Source organism: Saccopteryx leptura, chromosome 3 (assembly GCF_036850995.1).
Source record: "Saccopteryx leptura isolate mSacLep1 chromosome 3, mSacLep1_pri_phased_curated, whole genome shotgun sequence".
In the NCBI taxonomy this organism is placed as follows: domain Eukaryota; kingdom Metazoa; phylum Chordata; class Mammalia; order Chiroptera; family Emballonuridae; genus Saccopteryx; species Saccopteryx leptura.
In genome coordinates, this window is record NC_089505.1 from 204,270,721 (window position 1) to 204,291,060 (window position 20,340).

General features: G+C 37.8%; 1 protein-coding gene across 1 annotated transcript in view; it reads left to right on the plus strand.

Annotated features, from left to right (window-relative positions):
* Positions 1 to 20,340, plus strand: part of RFX8 (regulatory factor X8) — a 96,355-nt gene that overhangs the window by 17,922 nt on the left and 58,093 nt on the right. The window contains 1 exon segment of the mRNA XM_066372689.1: positions 11,830 to 11,900. Coding sequence (XP_066228786.1) covers positions 11,830 to 11,900 — 71 coding nt within the window.

Below are 20,340 nucleotides of genomic sequence, written 5' to 3' on the forward strand. Positions count from 1 at the left end.
TACATGTTAATATTTTGTTGCACTTTCAACCCCAGATGTCCTTGAGCTCAATTGTTTGCTTTCTGGTTTTCATTCTTTAGTGAAGCCAGGGGTAGTCAACCTTTTTATACCTACTGCCCACTTTTGTATCTCTGTTAGTAGTAAAATTTTCTAACCGCCCACCGGTTCCACAGTCATGGTGATTTATAAAGTAGGGAAGTAACTTTACTTTATAAAATTTATAAAGCAGAGTTACAGCAAGTTAAAGCATATAATAATAATTACTTACCAAGTACTTTATGTCGGATTTTTGCTAAGTTTGGCAGAATAAATTTTTATAAAACAATTTACTATAGTTAAATCTATCTTTTTATTTATACTTTGGTTGCTCCGCTACTACCACCATGAAAGCTGGAGCGCCCCCTAGTGGGCGGTAGAGACCAGGTTGACTACCACTGAGTGAAGCCATGAAAAACAAACCCGAAAGTCAGGTCTTTGAGAAATCATATGTGGCAGAGGCGAGAGGAAGAAAGTTGAGCTTTTTCCCATTGAGAAATTTCTGCATTGTTTGTATATTTCCAGGCAAAACAAATGGGTCTTCTTTCGATACCGTTTTCATTTATACCTTAGAAAAGTCCTGTCATTTGACAAATTTAACACTTGTCACACACTTAGATAGGAAAGGACTCATGAAATAGTGTGAGTAAAGGAAATGACTACTAAACCCAGTAAACTGTTGAAACTGTTAAGAGTCAGCATGTGTTTTTGGTACTCTAAATAAAACTAATTTCCTGTTGGCTTAGAGTATTTGATGTAAAGAATGGAGTACAGTGATAATGATTTGTCCACTTGGTTGTATAGGACTAGCTTCATTCTCTTAACATATTTACTAATGACTCAGGTATCTGGCTATTAACACACTCTAGTTGCCTTTTTTTTAATTGCCACGAGCCAAATATCTCTTCCATACAATTGACTCATTTATTTTAATAGATACCTTTTATTTTTTCTCTTTTCTTGCTGCCACCCATCTATATATGTAGTCAATAGAAAACAAAATGTGGCCACACTTTTTGGTGGAAAGATTTCATCTTAAAAATGAAGATTTTGAAAGTTTTGATTGCTGAAAGAAACTAGCTTGAAACAATGGCTCCAGAGATTGAGTGGAAATTGCCCCTTTCAAAGGTGCCATTTTTATGACCCAATAAGATGGTGTTTAGCAATTCATCTGGAAGGAATAATGTGTACTATAATTTGAAATAAAGGTGTATACTAACCTTATGAAGAAGAGTATTATTACTGATACCATTATGAATGAGATAAAATTGTTAAATAAATAACTTTGATAAAATTTTCATGCACAGGCAAAAATGTATTCAACTAGGTTTCTAAATAGTGATCTGCTTTTACTTTGTCATTTGTAGTACATAGATTTTTGAAAAAAAATAAAGTCCACACTTAGGGTTATATAAAGAAAAATAAAATTTTTAAAATGCATGTTGTATAATGGCTAAAAGTATTTTGGGATGTTCTAGAATTCATCTAATCATTCTTTTTATAAGAGATTTAGGTTGTTTATAATTTTTATCTATTATAAGTAACATTAGTTGACATCTATATCTGGTAATTTCTCTAGGAAAGACAGGGGGCCAGGCATTCCCAAACTATGGCCCATGGGCCACATGCAGCCCCCTTAGGCCATTTATCTGGCCCCCTGCTGCACTTCCAGAAGGGGCACCTCTTTCATGTGTGGTCAGTGAAAGGAGCATTGTATGTGGTGGCCCTCCAATGGTCTGAGGGACAGTGAACTGGCCCCCTGTGTAAAAAGTTTGGGGACCCCTGCTCTAGGGAATTGTAACAACTTCACACTCCTCATGATAGTTATTGATATTTTTACCCAAATCCGTAATATATATTTTTTAATAATTTTATTTTTTTAATGGGGCGACATCAATAAATCAGGATACATATATTCAAAGATAACAAGTCCAGGTTATCTTGTCGTTCAATATGTTGCAAATCCGTAATATTCTTAACCTATGACATTCGTTGGTTAAGAACTTTATTTAGCTGTCTCAACTTGCATTTATTGGGTGGTTAGGCAAGGTAAGTATGTGTTTTGGTCATATGTCTCTTGTGTGTATACATAATATCACCAGACCTTTTTATATTGGTGCATTAGTGTCTTTTCTATTGATTTTTTTGAGCTCTCTCTATATTAAGTACGTAAATTTTTTACTTTGTACAATTTGTCAAACTAGACATCTCAGTTGGTTTTTAAATTTTAACTGTGGTATACCTGCCATAATCTAGAATCAAGGGCTAGTTGGAGTTGGAACTACTCAATAAAGTAAAATATGCAGATTATTTTACAGTCAGACAACTAGGTAGTTCATTTCTGCCTCTCTCTCTAAAACACCAGAAAACCACCCAGGGCCTTGAACCTGACCTTGCTGCATATTTTACAATAATTCCAGTAAGTACTTTCTGTTTTACAACTAGACCTATAAGGAGGGTTTTAAGTGACTTTTCTTTTTTAAAATTATTATTATTATTAATTTTAATGAGGTGACTGATAAATCAGGGTACATATGTTCAGAGAAAACATCTCCAGGTTATTTTGACATTTGATTACGTTGCATACCCCTCACCCAAAGTCAAATTGTCTTCCATCACCTTCTATCTGATTGTCTTTGTGCTCCTCCCCACCCTCCACCCCCATAACCACCACACTCTGGTCCATGTCTCTGAGTCTCATTTTTATGTCCCACCTATGTATGGAATCATATAGTTCTTAGTTTTTTCTGATTTACTTATTTCACTCCGTATAATGTTATCAAGATCCATCCATCCATGTTGTAGTAAATGATCCTATGTCATCATTTCTTATGGCTGAGTAGTATTCCATAGTAAATATGTACCAAAGCTTTGTTCTCCACTTGTCCACTGATGGACACTTGGACTGTTTCCAGATCTTTGCTATTGTGAACAATGCTGCCATAAACATGGGGATGCATTTCTCCTTTTGAAACAGTACTATGGTGTTCTTGGGGTATATTCCTAAAAGTGGGATAGCTGGGTCAAAAGGTAGTTCGATTTTTAATTTTTTGAAAAATCTCCATACTGTTTTCCATAGTGGCTGCACCAGTCAGCATTCCAACCAGTAGTGCAAGAGAGTTCCCTTTTCTCCACATCCTCGCCAGCACTTACTCTGTGTTGTTTTGTTGATGAGCTCCATTCTGACTGGTGTGAGGTGATATCTCATTGTGGTGTTAATTCACATTTCTCTAATGATTAGTGATGATGAGCATTTTTTCATATGCCTATTGGCCATTTGTATGTCCTCTTTGGAGAAGTGTCTATTCATTTCTTGTGCCCATTTTTTGCTTGGATTGTTTGTCTTCCTGGTGTTGAGTTTTACAAGTTCTTTATAAATTTTGGTTATTAACCCCTTATCAGACATATTGTCGAATATGTTCTTCCATTGTATAGTTTGTCTTTTTATTCTGTTCTTATTGTCTTTAGCCGTGCAAAAGCTTTTTAGTTTGACATAGTCCATTTATTTATCCTGTCTTTTATTTCATTTGCCCATAGAGATAAATCAGCAAATATATAGCTGCGAGAGATGTCGGAGAGCTTACTGCCTATGTTTTCTTCTAAGATGCTTCTGGTTTCACGGCTTACATTTAAGTCTTTTATTCATTTTGAGTTTATTTTTGTGAATGGTGTAAGTTGGTGGTCTAGTTTTATTTTTTTGCAGGTAGATGTCCAATTTTACCAACACCATTTGTTAAAGAGACTGCCTTTACTCCATTGTATGCTGTTACCAAACTTGTCAAATATCAGTTGTTCATAAAGGTGTGGGTTTATTTCTGGGTTCTCTCTTCTATTCCATTGATCTATGCCTGTTCTTATGCTAGTACCAGGCTGTTTTGAGTACAATGGCCTTGTAGTATAACTTGATATCCGTAAGTTTAATACCTCCTATTTTATTCTTCCTTTTCAAGATTGCTGAAGCTATTCATGTTCTCTTTTGGTTCCATATACATTTTTGGAATATGTGTTCTATAGCTTTGAAATATGTCATTGGTATTTTAATTGGTATTGCACTGAATTTATAAATTGCCTTGGGTAATTTAGACATTATAATGATGTTTATTCTTCCTAACCATGAGCATGGTATATGCTTCCACTTTTTTGTATCTTCCTTGATTTCTTTTATCAACGCTCTATAATTTTCATAGTTTAACCCTTTAATCTCCTTGGTTAAATTTACTCCTGGGTACTTTATATTTTCGGTCGCAATAGTGAAGGAAATTGTTTCCTTAATTTCTCTTCCTGACAGTACATTGTTGGTGTATAAAAATTCCTCTGATTTCTGAGTATTGATTTTATATCCTGCCACCTTGCTGAATTCATTTACCGGGTTCACTAGTTTTTTGACTGTGACTTTTGGGTTTTCTATATACAATATCATATCATCTGCAAATAATGATAATTTTACTTCTTCTTTTCCAATTTAGATTTATTTCTTCTTCTTGTCTGATTGCTGTGGCTAGGACTTCCAGAACTATGTTGAATAAGAGTGGTGAAAGGGGGCACCCCTGCCTTGTTCCTGATCTTAAGTGGATTGCTTTTAATTTTTGCCCATTGAGTATGATGTTGGCTGTGGGTCTGTCATAGATGGCCTTTATCCTGTTGAGGTATGTTCCCTGTATTCCCACTTTGCTGAGAGTTTTGATCATGAATGGATGCTGGATTTTATCAAATGCTTTTTCTACATCTATTGAAATTATCATGTGGCTTTTCTACTTCCTTTTGTTTATGTGATGAATCACATTGATTGATTTGCAAATATTCCATCAGCCTTGCCTCCCCAGAATAAATCCCACTTGATCATGATGTATGATGTTTTTCATATATTGCTGGATCCAGTTTGCTAATATTTTGTTGAGGATTTTAGCATCTAAATTCATCAGGAATACAGGCCTATAATTTACTTTCCTTGTGTTGTCTTTGCCTGGTTTTGGAATCAGAATTATGCTCGCCTCATAAAAGGAACTTGGAAGTCTTCCTTCCTCTTGAATTTTTTGAAATAGCTTGAGAAGGATAGGAGTTAGTTTTTCTTTGAATATTTGGTAGAATTCACCTGGGAAGCCATCAGGCCCAGGACTTTTCTCTGTTGGGGGAGTTTTTTGATAACTGTTTTGATCTCATTTGTTGTAATCGGTCTGTTTAGGTTTTCTGATTCTTCCAGATTGATTTTTAAAAGATTATATGCTTCAAGAAATTTGTCCATTTCATCTAGGTTGTCTAATTTTTTGGCATACAGTTCTTCATAGTATTTTCTTACAATATTTTGTATTTCTGTTGTGTCAGTTGTTATTTCTCAACTTTTATTTCTAATTTTATTTATTGAGTCTTCACTTTTTTCTTGGTGAGTCTGATTAAAGGTTCATCAATTGATCTTGTTTACCTTTTCAAAGAACCACCTCCTGGTTTCATTGATCCTCTGTACTGTTTCTTTAGCCTCTATGTCATTTATTTCCACTCTGATCTTTATTATTTTCTTCCTTCTACTACCTCTGGACTTTACTTTATGTCTTTTTCTATTTTTTTTAGATGCAGGGTTAAGTTATTTATTTGAGCTTTTTCTAGGTTCTTAAGGTATGCCTGTAATGCTATGAAGTTTCCTCTCAGGACTGCTTTTGCTGTGTCCCATAAATTTTGAGTTGATTTATTCTCGTTATTGTTCTTTCTAGGAATTTTTTAATTTCTTCTTTGATCTCATTGTTAACCCATTCATTATTTAATAACATGCTATATAGTTTCCAAGTGTTTGAGTATTTTTCAGTTTTTCTGTTGTGGTTGATCTCCAGTTTCATGCCATTGTAATCAGAGAAAGTGTTCGATATGATTTCAATCCTCTTAAATTTGTAGAGACCGCCTTTGTGCCCTAACATGTGGTCTATTCTAGAGAATGTACCATGAGCACTTGAAAAAAATGTATATTCTGCTGCTTTAGGGTGAAAGGTTCTGAAGATATCTATTAAATCCAGTTGAGCTAGTGTATCCTTTAAGTCTGCTGTTTCTTTGTTAATTTTCTTTCTTGAGGATCTATCTAGTGATGTTAGTGTGGTATTAAAATCCCTTACTATTATAGTGTTGCTATTGATCTCGTCCTTTATATCCATCAAAGTCTGCTTTACATATTTAGGTGCTCCTATATTAGGTGTGTAGATATTTATAATGGTTATATCTTTCTGTTGGATTGCCCCCTTTATCATTATGTAGTGACCATCATTATTTCTTACTATAATCTCTGTTTTAAAGTCCATTTTGTCTGGTATAAGTATTGCTACCCTAGCATTTTTTTCATTTCCATTTGTCTGAAATATTTTTTCCATCCTTTTACCTTCAGTCTATGTGCCTCTTTTATTTTAAGGTCTGCCTTTTGTAGACGGCATATGTATGGGTTCTGTTTTCTTGTCCACAAACCTACCCTATGTCTTTTGATTGGATCATTTAATCCATTTATATTTAAGGTTCTTATTGATGTGTAGTTGTTTATTGCCATTTTATTCTTTTATTTTTATTTTCATGGTAAATTTTATTAAAAGATTTTTAAAAAAGAATTAATTTTAATGGGGTGACATTGATAAATCAGGATACATATGTTCAGAGAAAATATCTCTGGGTTATTTTGACATTTGATTATGCTGCATTCCCATCACCCAAAGTCCAATTGTCTTCTGTCACCTTCTAACTGGTTTTCTTTGTGCCTCCCCTCCTCCAACCCCCTTTGTTTCTCCCCCCCCCACCCCATAACCCCCACACTCTTGTCCATGTCTCTGAGTATCATTTTTATGTCCCACCTATGTATGGAATCATATAGTTCTTAGTTTTTTCTGATTTACTTATTTTGCTTAGTATAATGTTATCAAGGTCCATCCATGTTGTTGTAAATGATCCGATGTCATCATTTCTTATGGCTGAGTAGTATTCCATAGTATATATGTAACAAAGCTTTTTAATCCATTCGTCCACTGATGGACACCTGGGCTGTTTCCAGATCTTTGCTATTGTGAACAATGCTGCCATAAACATGGGGGTCCATTTCTTCTTTTGAAACAGTGCTATGGTGTTCTTTGGTTATATTTCTAAAGGTGGGATAACTGGGTCTAAAGGCAGTTCAATTTTTAATTTTTTGAGGAATCTCTGTACTGTTTTCCATAGTGGCTGCACCAGTCTGCATTCCCACCAGCAGTGCAGGAGGGTTCCCTTTTCTTCACATACTTGCCAGCACTTATTCTGTGCTGTTTTCTAGTTTTTTGGCATACAGTTCTTCATAGTATTTTCTTACAATATTTTGTATTTCTGTTGTGTCAGTTGTTATTTCTCCACTCTCATTTCTAATTTTATTTATTTGAGTCCTCTCTCTTTTTTTCTTGGTGAGTCTGGTTAAAGGTTCATCAATCTTGTTTACCTTTTCAAAGAACCACCTCCTGGTTTCATTGATCCTCTGTACTGCTTCTTTAGCCTCTATGTCATTTATTTCCACTCTGATCTTTATTATTTTCTACCTTCTACTACCTCTGGGCTTTACTTGCTCTTCTTTTTCTATTTTTTTAAATGCAGGGTCAAGTTAATTATTTGAGCTTTTTCTAGCTTCTTATGGTATGCCTCTTATGCTATGAAATTCCCACTCAGACAGCTTTTGTTGTGTCCAATAAAATTTGAGTTGATTTATTCTTGTTATTGTTCTTTTCTAGGAATTTTTTAATTTCTTCTTTGATCTCATTGTTAACCCATTCATTATTTAATAACATGCTATATAGTTTCCAAGTGTTTGAGTATTTTTCAGTTTTTCTGTTGTGGTTGATCTTGAGTTTCATGCCGTTGTAATCAGAGAAAGTGTTCGATATGATTTCAATCCTCTTAAATTTGTAGAGACCACCTTTGTGCCCTAACATGTGGTCTATTCTAGAGAATGTACCATGAGCACTTGAAAAAAATGTATATTCTGCTGCTTTAGGGTGAAAGGTTCTGAAGATATCTATTAAATCCAGTTGAGCTAGTGTGTCCTTTAAGTCTGCTGTTTCTTTGTTAATTTTCTTTCTTGAGGATATGTCTAGTGATGTTAGTAGGGTATTGAAATCCCCTACTATTATTTATTGGATCATTTAATCCATTTACATTTAAGATTATTATTGATATGTAGTTGTTTATTGCCATTTTATTCTTTAAAACTGTATTCCTTTTTTGCTATATATTTTTTCTCCTTTGATCTGTTTACAACAGGTCCCTTAGCATTTTTTGCAGCATTGGTTTGGTTGTAGTGAATTACTTGATTTCTTTTTTGTCTGAAAAGCTTTTTATTTCTCCTTCAATTTTAAACGATAGCGTTTCTGGATAAAGTAGTTTTGGTTGTAGGCTCTTGTTCTGCATTACTTTGAATATTTTTTGCCATTCCCTTCTGGCCTCAAGTGTTTCTGTTGAGAAGTCAGAAGTCATCCTTATGGGGACTCCTTTTTTTTTCTAGCAGCTTTTAATATTTTCTCTTTATACTTAGCTCTCGTATTTTAATTATGATGTGTCTTGGTGTTGATTTCTTTGGGTTTCTCCTTAATGGAGTTCTCTGTGCTTCCTGAACATGTGAGATGTTTTCCTGCCTTAATTGAGGGAAGAATTCAGCTAATGATATGTTTGAACAAAGTCTTTATCCCTTGTTTTTTCTCTTCTTCAAGAACCCCTATGATGCGGATGTTATTTCTCTTCATGTTGTCACAGAGCTCTCTTAGAGTTTCCTCAGACTTTTTGAGTCTCTTTTCTTTTTTCTGCTCTGCTTCTGTGCCTTTGTTTATCTTGTCCTCTAACTCACTGATTTGATCCTCAGCTTAATCCATCCTGCTTTTAATTTCTTCTATTGTGGTCTTCATTTCTGATATTGTATTTGTCATTTCTGACTGATTCTTTTTTATTATTTTAATGTCCTTCTTTGTATTTGCTATGTCTTTATTTAGGTGTTCATAATGATTATATATTGTTGTTCTAAGATCTTTGAGCATCCTAACAATCGTTATTTTAAACTCTGCATCTGATAATTTGGTTATATCTGACTCATTAAGGTCTTTTTCTGGGGATTTCTCTTGATTCATTTGTGTTGCATTTTTCTGCCTTCCCATTTTGTCTGTGTATAGGAAGGTTTTGGCCACTGGAGTCTAATGGGTGTGGCCTCTGTGTTCTCTAGGTGTGGTCTGCCTCCTGGGGCTGTCACTGTGGTTTCCACTTCTCCTCAACAGGAAGAGCTGTGATCATTTGCCTGGGTCTACAAGCCTCGGCGGCCTCGGCCTTCACCCCTCCCCTGCGGGTGAGGTATGTGCTGCTCCTGGGCCGCAATCAAGCCTTGTCACTGCAGGCAGTGGTGAGCATCTTTGCTAAGCTGTGGGTCTCCGCCTGTTCTGGGCTTTCATCCACCCATGTGGGAGGAGCTGGCTTGCGCATTGGGCTGCAAGTCTGGGTTCTGTGGGCTGGGTGAGGCTGTGCACCAACACGCCCTTGCTCAGCAGTGGGTCTCTGCCCCTTCCAGGGCTCCTGCCCTTCCCCCACAGGCAGGATTGAAGGCGGGCCCGCAGCTGGGCCTGACCACATTTGCACGTCCCCTCGGCCCTGTCGGGCAAGACTGAGCTCACACCCGGAACTCAGTCATGGCTGGCCAGCTTCTGCCCTTGCCGATGGAACCATGCTTCCATATCCTGCTACTGCCTGCCCTCCAGAGAGGCCTCAGTTGTGTGGGTGGGGGCGCTGCCGCTCAGACCCTAACACTCCATACTGTAGTCCTGAAAGCTCCCTCCTTTTAATCGACTCTGCTCTGATTGCCACGGGAGAGCTTGTTTGGCTAGTGTCCTGCTTCCCTTTGCTGGTATTGCCATTTCCAGGGGAAATATTTGCTTCATATTTGGGGAGTGACTCAGCCCAGGGGTTAGGATGACTGTCCCTCAAAGTGTTTCTCCCTGTGCCTCCTAGATTACACTATCTTCCTGCTGCTCCAATTCTCTTGTCTCTCCTATCTCCCGGAGCCCTGTGTGGGTGGTTGTGAGAGAGGTTTTCTGCACGGTCCCTTTAAGAATAATCCTGGGTCTGAGAAATCTGTGTCTTTCTCACAAACAGCATCCTGACTTGTTTTGCAGCTAAATACTGTTCATATGCCTCTTCTAGGCTCTGGGGCTGCAGGCTGGGGCTTTGTTCCTGGGCCTCAAGACCTTCCCCTCTCCACTAAACTCAATTCCTGCCACGTGAATCTCTCTGGGCTGCCCTTCACTCCTGGGAACTGGGCAGCCCTCTCCGTATTTATGCTTTTCCTACCAGTCTCAGTATAACTTCTTCAGTGTTTCTTGGTTGAAGAGTCCTCTTAGTTTAGTCCAAAGTTGGGTTTTTCAGATGATGGTTTTTAAAATTAAGTTGTAATCAACTTTGGATCTGGGAGGTGGAAGTTGGTACATCTGCCTACTCCATCACCATCTTGCTGCTCCTTAAGTGACTTTTCTTAAGAGGAAATGAAATTGTTAGGATCTATTGTTAAAAGTAGGAATTTCTGGCTGCTAATTCTGCATTTAGGTTTCACTGACTTTATTTATTTATTTTTTAGTTAACTTTTCAAAGAATAGAGAGAGAGAGTGAGAAAGAGGGAGCAAGAAGCAGTAAGTATCTACTTATAGTAATTGCTTCCTGTATGTGCCTTACTCGGCAAACCCAGGAATTTGAACCAACAGCCTTAGAATTCCAGGTTGATGCTTCATCCACTGTGCCACCACAGGTTAGGCATTTTCTTTTATCTCTTATGTTTTATTTTTTATCTGTACATTTTGGTTCTCCTTTCCTAAAGGAAACTGTCAGTTTAGCCTCATGACCTTGAGGTGAGGCATAGAGCCAGACAAGAATGTTTCATGACACTGTCAAATTCTGCTGCTTATAAGCTAATAAAAAAAGAAGGAAGAAAGAAAGAGTGATGTAACAGGAGACCAAGCAGAAGCAAAGGCTGAGTGATTATAGGGATGATAAGGATTATCGAAAAAGTGCAGAGCTCATTACTTGACTATTCAGAACACCATGCTTTTCATGATCTGTATGTATATAATTTCACCATGTCCCAGAACTTTTACCTTAGCAGACCTTCACTTTGATGCCATGCATGCCATGGATCTCATCATTAGAAAAATGAAACGGACTTCTGGTTTTTTAATGTTATTGATCATAAACATAATATCAGTGCTATTTGACACCATGCATTAAAATGATAACTGGAGATGAGAAGATGAGTTATAAATAGCTATGTCATTGAATATTGTAATAGCCTTTGATAACAAAACCTGTACCAGGTAAACAAATGAATAATAAAATATAAAAATGTCATTAGAAAAAGAGGAAAATAGTAAAATTATGGGACACTTACATGATGAACTGTTATACAACTGTTAATAATTTTTGTTTGCAGAGAATTCTTAATAATGAGGGGAAATATTTATAGTAACTGTGGAGGGAAGGAAGTGGAAAATAAGACTGCAGGCATGCTAGTTATGTGATGTCAGTTATTTCATGTATATACCCATAAAATGTATATGCATATTGAGGCTTTGATAAAAGATTTCAAGAAACCATATTGAGGTTTAGATGGTGGTTTCCTCTGAGTGCTATGCTTTTTTCTTTGTACTTGCCTGATTTTTCTAAAATTTCATTTATATATATTTTCTTTAAAATCAGAAAAGAGGAAATACAATTTAAACAGTGTGAGAGAAGAAATCAGAAGTTTTATTTCTAAATTTTTTAATTCAAACTTTAAATTTGGCTTAGTTTTTTTATCTTGTGTGCTTGGTTTTTCCTGATTTTGGCACCCAGAAGCTAGGCACAAGAAGATGTGCCAGGTAGGTTTATCATTTTTGTTTTATTTTAAATGTTAAAAACAAACATTCTGAGAAAAAAAATCCAAAACTAAACAAACTATAAACATCAACCTTCCCAGAGAGTTCTCATAATTCAAATAGTAATCCTGGTGCCTAAAATAATTCTAGTAATGTTAGAACTGAATTTTAATTTATATTTTTTCTGGAATTTTGTTAAAACACAAAAGCAACAATATATCTTTTGTTTCAACACCTTAAATATTTAGAGATGTAAATGTTTAGTTGTTGAAATATTTAAATAATTACATGCATAGAATAATAAACCTGTTTGTGCTAAAATTTCTAAGGTTTCATATAATTATTTTATTTGTTTTATATTCAAGAAAGTAGAAACCCAGGCTATATTTTTAACACAAAAAGAAATTTCAGAGTTACTTGGTGCATGGTGTTATAACTGTCACTCAATTACGATTATAATTTGCTCTTTGTTTAAAATGAAGAGAAATCAGGAGAGATTGGGAAATCAGTGAGAAGAGTGGAAGCCAAATTAGGAAAGGGGGCTCCCACCCATGTAGGAGTTGAATATAGTGGAAGAGTTTGCCAGACTCAACATTGGGCAATAGTTCATTTGAAAGTTTCTTGTTTTATAGCTGTGCACCTGGACAAGCGGCTGCCTGGACAGGCGGCTGCCATTTCCCTGGCTCAGTGGGTGAAGACTGGGATGCAAAGGATAAGCCAGCCTCCTGACTGGCTGTCAGAGCTCAAGCCCAGCTCCCTGGACCTTGGTGTAGCTTCACTTTACCTTAAGATGTTAATGGTGGCAGGAGCAGGAGGCTTTCCCTGTTGTATCTTTAAGATGAGAGTGTCATAAATTAAGAAAGCATAGTAGAATACTCACAAGCTCATTTTGAAACTGATGCATTTGTAATAATACGAAATTATCTACCTACCTGAGCTTGATCAGGCTGACTGACTGGTTCACTTTTCCTAATAAATGATAAAAGCTGGAGAAGAACCCTAAGTCTTTATTAGCTATTGTATTTCCCCATGTATAAGACACGCCTTTATTTTGGGGTCCAAAATTTGAAAAAAAAATTACGTAAAGTTATTAAACTCAAGTTTGATTCATTATATAACTCCTAATCCAAGTGAAAAAGTGAGAAATGCAAATAAAATAATCTATAACTACTGTATAAGACACATCCAGTTTTTAGACCCCAAATTTTGGGGGGAAAATGCGTCTTATACATGGGGAGATACATTAGTCTATTCTGAGTCTTCTACAAAGCCTGTCACTGGTTTGACACCATCTTTAAGACAGCCTTTTGAGAAAAATGATGCCGTGAGGAGGGTTTCCAATACCTCTCCACAAAATTTCAACAAGTTCGACAACTAGAGACAGAAAGGTGGCTAAATATATAATCGACCCGAGGGAAATAAGACAGAGAATGGAACACTCCACCTTCTTCATTTACCTGAGCAAGGGCTGCTTTCACTTGGAACTGAGAGAAAGTGAGAGATGGGGGCATAGAAAGAGCTGGGCTGGGGCAGAAACATTCAAGCAGAGGAAAGAGTGTGCCTGCGGCAGCTCAGCCCACGCGAGCTAACACCAGCAGCGGACCCTGGCAGAGGTGGGTGAGCAGTGGCCTTCATTACTCCTGATATCCTGGTTGGTGAGTGTGAACAGTGTGTGAGTGGTTTATCCTAGTGCCCCAGCTGTGGGCGCCCGCATTCCCAGACAGAGGGGCAGGGTCAGAGACTGTCAGCAGTAGCCTTCTGCGTGGGCTGTGACCAGAGTCTGGGCTTAATCCCTGCTCCCCTAACAACAGCGAGCAGGGAGTGTGTGAAAGTTGACTTCCCTACACCCAGACCTCTCTGGGTGGGTGGGGCACCTCTACCAGGCTAACAAAGCACATTTCCAGGGAAGAAAAAAAAATACAGAAGTGCTAGGGGGAGGGGCACGCAAGCAGCTTGCAGATAGTCTTTGGAGCAGATCCGCGGATCCAATTGCTAAAATTAGCCTAACCCACAGTCTGCATACTGCCTAGCTGGTTTACACTGGCAGCGGTTCTGGCTGACAAGGTCTTCTTTCTCAGGTACACAATCTAAGAGAAGAGATGTGATATTTTTTAGGGCCTCTTGCTCAGCTCGCAGTAGCTGAGGTAACTTTATGCCAGCTGATACAGGGTGAAAAACACATTCCTATGGAACAGATCTCAGAGAACACTACAGAAGTTGGACAGGCTAGGCTGTAGGCTTTTAACAAGGGAGAAGCCTGCAGAGAGCAATCCCACAGAACGCTAAAGCAAATTTAACTAGACATACCCAGGGAACCTTAGAAAGGAACCTGAACAGAAGACAATATGCCCTCTTACCTGCTTAAGCTGGTGGCTTTGATCAGCAGAGCTTTCATACTCAGGACTCTGTGCTAAAAGGAGGGACTTGGCAGCTTTTAAGAATTCCTGTTCTGCAGGCAGTGACTAGAGCATCTTCCTGCCAGCCAATACAAGTAACAAAGTGCAGAATCCTGGGGGGAGGGGTCCTACAGAGTGCTAAGGCATACTAGACATGCCTGGAGGCTCATAGAAAGACACCTTGAGAGCAATTGTCTCTCAGCCCTGCCTGATTATGCTGGCGGCTCTGAATGGCAGAAACTTACCCAGAGCCCTGTGCTGAGTGGGGATAGAATGGGGATTTGCCAGCTCTTAGGGCCTCTTACTCTCCAGGCAGTGGCAGGGGCAACTTCATAACTGGATCACCAGGCTGCTAATTCAGGAAGGAGAGACTTGGAGAGAGGCTCAAGAAAAATGGACTCTCCCATTGTTGGAGCCTGCAAACGCTAACAAGCCCCGACTACCAATGAGGGTGAGGCCTAGTATATGACATCGCCATAGCAACATATCAACTACAAATCTCTACCTAAGCATGCCACAGGGGCAAAACCTGGGATACAGTGCCACAGACCAGAAAGAGGAAGAAGAAAACCTCTCAAAATCAAGAATAATCCACAGTCTTTATAACTTTTTCCACTTTTTTTTTTGTTTCTTTCATTTTCTTATTTTTATTTTTTTTCTTCCATCTTGGTTCTTTTATCCTCTGCTCATCATATTCTTTTCTCTTCATTTTGAACCACATTACCCATACGTGTTACATTTCCCATTTTTTTCTTTTCTTTTTTCTTTCTCTCCTTTTTTTCCTTCTCTCTTAGTTTCTTCTTTTCTCTTTCACTTTTCCTCTCATTCAATCCTCACTCACAAACAAGTTATTTTATTTTGGATTCAAATTCTTTCTTTGTGGCATTCTGTGTGCTTTTAACTTCGCTTTTTAACTCATTAGCATTCCCCCCAACCCTAGCTCTACATTTTATGTACTTTTTGTTCCACTTAATACAATAGTATTTGTCTTTTTTTTCTTGTTTTCTTCTTATCTCTTTCACTATATTTCTCATTTAACCATCATTTACAGGCAAATTATTTTATTCTTGATCCAATTTTTTTCCTTTTTTGCATTTTGTGGGTACTTACCTCGTTTTTTGCCCCTTTGTCACATCCCTCCAACTCGGGCCCTCCATTCTAGGTAGTTTTTGTTCCATTTAGCACAATATAATTCTCAGTTTTTCACAGTATTTTTTTTAAATAATTCTTTTTTAATTTTTTAAATATATTTTTTTTACTTTTTATTCTTTATTAATTCTCATTAGTGTTATTAACAAAACCACCCTCAGATGCCATTAAGGAAAAGGAAATTGAATATCATGACTACAAAAGACAGAGATGTAGCACAGATAGATATTTTAAATAGAAATCCTAAAAATACTCAGAGATATACAAGAAAACATAGAAAGGCTATTTAGGGAGCTCAAAAATAACTCAATGAACAGAAAGAATATTACCAAGGAAATTGAAACTATGAAAACAAATAAAACAGAGATTAAAAACACAATTCATGAACTGAAAAATGAGGTAACAAGCTTAACTAATAGAACAGGCCAGATAGAAGAGAGAATTAGTAACATAGAAGACAGGCAACTTGAGGCACAACAGAGAGAAAAGGAGAGAGTCTCACAAATTAAAAAAAAATGAGAAAGCACTACAGGAATTGTCTGACTCCATCAAAAAGAGTAACATAAGAATAATAAGTATATCGGAAGGAGAAGAGAGAGAAAATGAAATGGAGAACATATCCAAACAATAATAGATGAGAACTTCCCAAGCCTATGGGAACTAAAGCCTTGAATTCAAGAAGCAAACAGAACATCGAGTTATCTTAACCCCAACAAACCTACTCAAGGCACATCATAATGAAATTGGCACAAACCAATAACAAGGAAAAATTTCTCAAGGTAGCCAGAAAACAGAAGAATACAACATATAAGGGAAGGCCTATTAGAGTATCATCAGATGTCTCAGCAGAAACTCTACAAACTAGAAGAGAGTGGACCCCAATATTTAAAGTTCTGAAAGAGAGGAACTTCCGGCCAAGGATACTATACCCATCGAAGCTATCCTTCAAATACAAATGAGAAATAAAAACATTCACAGATACAGAAAAGATGAGGGAATTTATCAGAAAACTCACACTTCAGGAAATACTAAAGGGGGTTTTCCAACCAGATACAAAGAACAAACCAAAACAAAACTACAAATAAAAGCTCCACCAAGAACACAATAAAATCAAATTTAAACTGTGACAACAAAAACAAAAAGGGGAGAAGATGAAGATTAACAGTAGCAAAGCATTCATAAGATAGTATACTACAATGAACATGGTAGGAACCCTTTCCATTACTTAATGGTAACCAACCCTGAAAAAACCACCATGAAGCACATGACTTGAAAAAAGAAGTAACAGAGAAAAGAAGTATGGATTACAACCAAAAAAAAACAAATGACAGAAAAACAAAAGAGAGAATCAAACAAGATACAAAACTAACAGAAAACAATATATAAAATGGCAATAGAAAACCCTCAAGTGTCAATAATTACACTAAATGTAAATGGCTTGAACTCACCTATAAGAAGACACAGAGTAGCAGAATGAATTAAAAAAGAAAATCCAACTGTATGCTGCCTACAAGAAAAACATCTAAGCAACAAGGATAAAAAGAAAGGCTGGAAAACAATACTCTAAGCAAATATCAAAAAAAAGCAGGTGTAGCAATACTCATATCTAACAATGCTGACTACAAGACAGCAAAAGTAATCAGAGACAAAAAAAGTCATTTCATAATGATTAAGGGGACAATGAATCAAGAAGAAATAATACTTCCTAATATATATATACACCAAACCAAGGAGCACCAAAATATATAAGACAGCTACCGACTGACCTAAAAACAAAAACTGACAAAAATACAATCATACTTGGAGACCTCAATACACCGCTGACGGCTCTAGATCATTCATCCAAACAGAAAATCAGTAAAGAAATATTGGCTTTAAATGAAACCCTAGAGCAATTGGATATGATAGACATCTACAGGACGTTTCATCCCAAAGTGACAGAGTATACATTTTTCTCTAGTATACATGGAACATTTTCAAGAATTGACCATATGTTGGACCACAAAAATAACATCAGCAAATTCAGAAAAATTGAAATTGTACCAAGCACATTTTCTAATAAAGCCTTGAAACTAGAATTTAACTGAAAAAAAAAGAGGTAAAAAACCCCCACAAAAATGTGGGAAACTAAACAAAATACTTTTAAAAAATGAGTGGGTCAAAGAAGAAATAAGCGCAGAGATCAAAAGATATATACAGACAAATGAAAATAACAATACGACATATCAGAATCTCAGGGATGCAGCAACAGCAATAATAAGAGAGAAGTTCATATCACTACAGACCTATATGAACGAACAAGAGAGAGCCCAAGTAAACCACTTAACTTCACACCTTAAGGAACTAGAAAAAGAAGAATAAAGACAACCCAAAACCAGCAGAAGAAAGGAAATAATAAAAATGAGAGCAAAAATAAATGAAACAGAGAACAGAAAAACTATAGAAAAAAATTAATAAAACAAGGAGCTGATTCTTTGAAAAGATCAACAAAATTGACAAACCCTTGGCAAGACTCACCAAAGAAAAAAGAGAAAGGACTCATATGAACAAAATCCAAATGAAAGAGGAGAAATCACCACAGATATCATAGACATACAAAGAATTATTGTAAAATACTATGAAAAACTATATTCCACCAAATTCAACAATCTAATTCATTTACATTTAAGGTTATTATTGATATGTAATTGTTTATTGCCATTTTATTCTTTAAAACTTTATTCCTCTTTTGCTATATTCTTTTTCTCCTTTGATCTGTTTACAACAGGTCCCTTAGCATTTCTTGCAGCCTTGGTTTGGTTGTAGTGAATTCCTTGAGGTTTTTTTTGTCTGTAAAGCTTTTTATTTCTTCTTCAATTTTAAATGATAGCCTTGCTGGATAAAGTAGTCTTGGTTGTAGGTTCTTGTTCTGCATTACTTTGAATTTTTTTGCCATTCCTTTCTGGCCTCAAATGTTTCTGTTGAGAAGTCAGAAGTTATCCTTATGGGGGTTCCTTTGTAGGTGATAGTCTTTTTTTTCTCTAGCAGCTTTTAATATTTTCTCTTTATCACTTAGCTTTGGTATTTTAATTATGATGTGTCTAGGTGTTGATTTCTTTGGGTTTCTTCTTAATGGAGTTCTCTGTGCTTCCTGAACATGTGAGATGTTTTCCTGCCTTAATTGAGGGAAGTTTTCAGCTATGATATGCTTGAACAAAGTCTCTCTCCCTTGTTCTTTCTCTTCTTCAGGAACCCCTATGATGCGGATGTTATTTCTCTTCATGTTGTCACAGAGCTCTCTTAGAGTTTCCTCAGACTTTTTGAGTCTCTTTTCTTTTTTCTGCTCTGCTTCCATGCCTTTATTTATCGTGTCCTCTAACTCGCTGATTCAATTCTCCACTTCATCCCTCCTGCTTTTAATTCTTTCCATTGTGTTCTTTATTTCAACTACTGTATTTGTCATTTCTGACTGATTCTTTTTTATTATTTCATTGTCCTTCTTTATATTTGCTATCTCTTTATTTAGTTGTTCATAATGACCATCTATTGTTGTTCTAATATCTTTAAGCATCCTAACAATCATTATTTTGAACTCTGCATCTGGTAATTTGGTTATATCTGATTCATTTAGGTCCTTTTCTGGGGCTTTCTCTCAGTTCATTTGTGTTGCATTTCTTTGCCTTTGCATTTTCTCTGTGTAAAGGAAGGTTTTGGCCTCTGGAGTTCACTGGGTATGGCCTCTGTTCCCCAGGTATGGTCTGTCTGCAGGCCCGCCACCCCCTCTTCTGTTGCTGCTTAGGGCTTTTGGTTTTGGGCATTGCCAGTGCCTGCCCACTGGGGTTGTTGCTGTGGTTTCCACCTCTCCTTCATGAGAGTGGCTGTGATCACGTGCTCGGGTGCACAAGCCTTGGTGGCCTTGGCCTCTGCCCCACCCCCATGGGTGGCGTTATGCTCAGCCCTGAGGGCAATGGCAAGCACCTTTGCTCACCTGCGGGTCTCTGCCTGTTTCCTAGCTTTTGCCCCGCCCTTGCAGGAGGAGCCCACTTGTGGAACAGCTGCTATCCTTGACTCTACCGGCTGGGCAGAACTATGTGCCCATGCTCAGCTCAGTAGCAGAACTCTGCCTGTTCTGGGCTTTTGGCTCCACCCCCGTGGGAGGAGTTGGCTCCCAAGTCAGGCCACAATTCTCAGTTCCACAGGCAGGGCAAGGCTGTGCTCCTGCACCCTTGCTCAAGGGCTGGTCTCCACCCCTTCCGGGGTTCCACCCTTCTCCCACAGGCTGGATTTTAGGCTGCTGGCAGCTGGGCTTGACAGCTTTTGCATGCCTACTCCTCCCGAGCCAGGCAAAACTGAGCTCACACATGAGCCCAGTGGCTGCCAGCAGGCTTCCGCCTCTGCCAACAGAACTGTTCCTCCATGTCCCGCCGCCACCCGCCCTCCGGCGAGCCCACAGCCGTGTGGGTGCGGGCACTGCAGCTCAGACCCTAACACTCACTACTGTAGACCCAAAAGCTCCCTCGTTCTAAGCAACTCTGCTCTAAGTGCCGCAGGGGAGCTTGTTTGGCTGGTGTCCTGCTTCCCTTTGCTGGTATTGCTGTTTCCAGGGGAAATATTCACTTTAGATTTGGGGAGTGACTCGTCCCAGGGGTTAGGGTGGCTGTCTCCCAAAATGTTTCTCCCTGTGCCTCCTATATTACACTCTCTTCCTACTACTCTGGTTCTCTCCTTTCTCCCCATCCCCCGGAGCCCCAGGTGAGTGGTTGTGAAAGAGGTTTTTTGCGTGGTCCCTTTAAGAAGAATCCTGGGTCTGAGAAATCAAACTCTTTCTCACAAACAGTATCCTGACTTGTTTCCAGCTAAATACTGTTTTTACGCCTCTTCTGGGCTCGGGGCTGCAGGCTGGGGCTTTGTTACTGGGA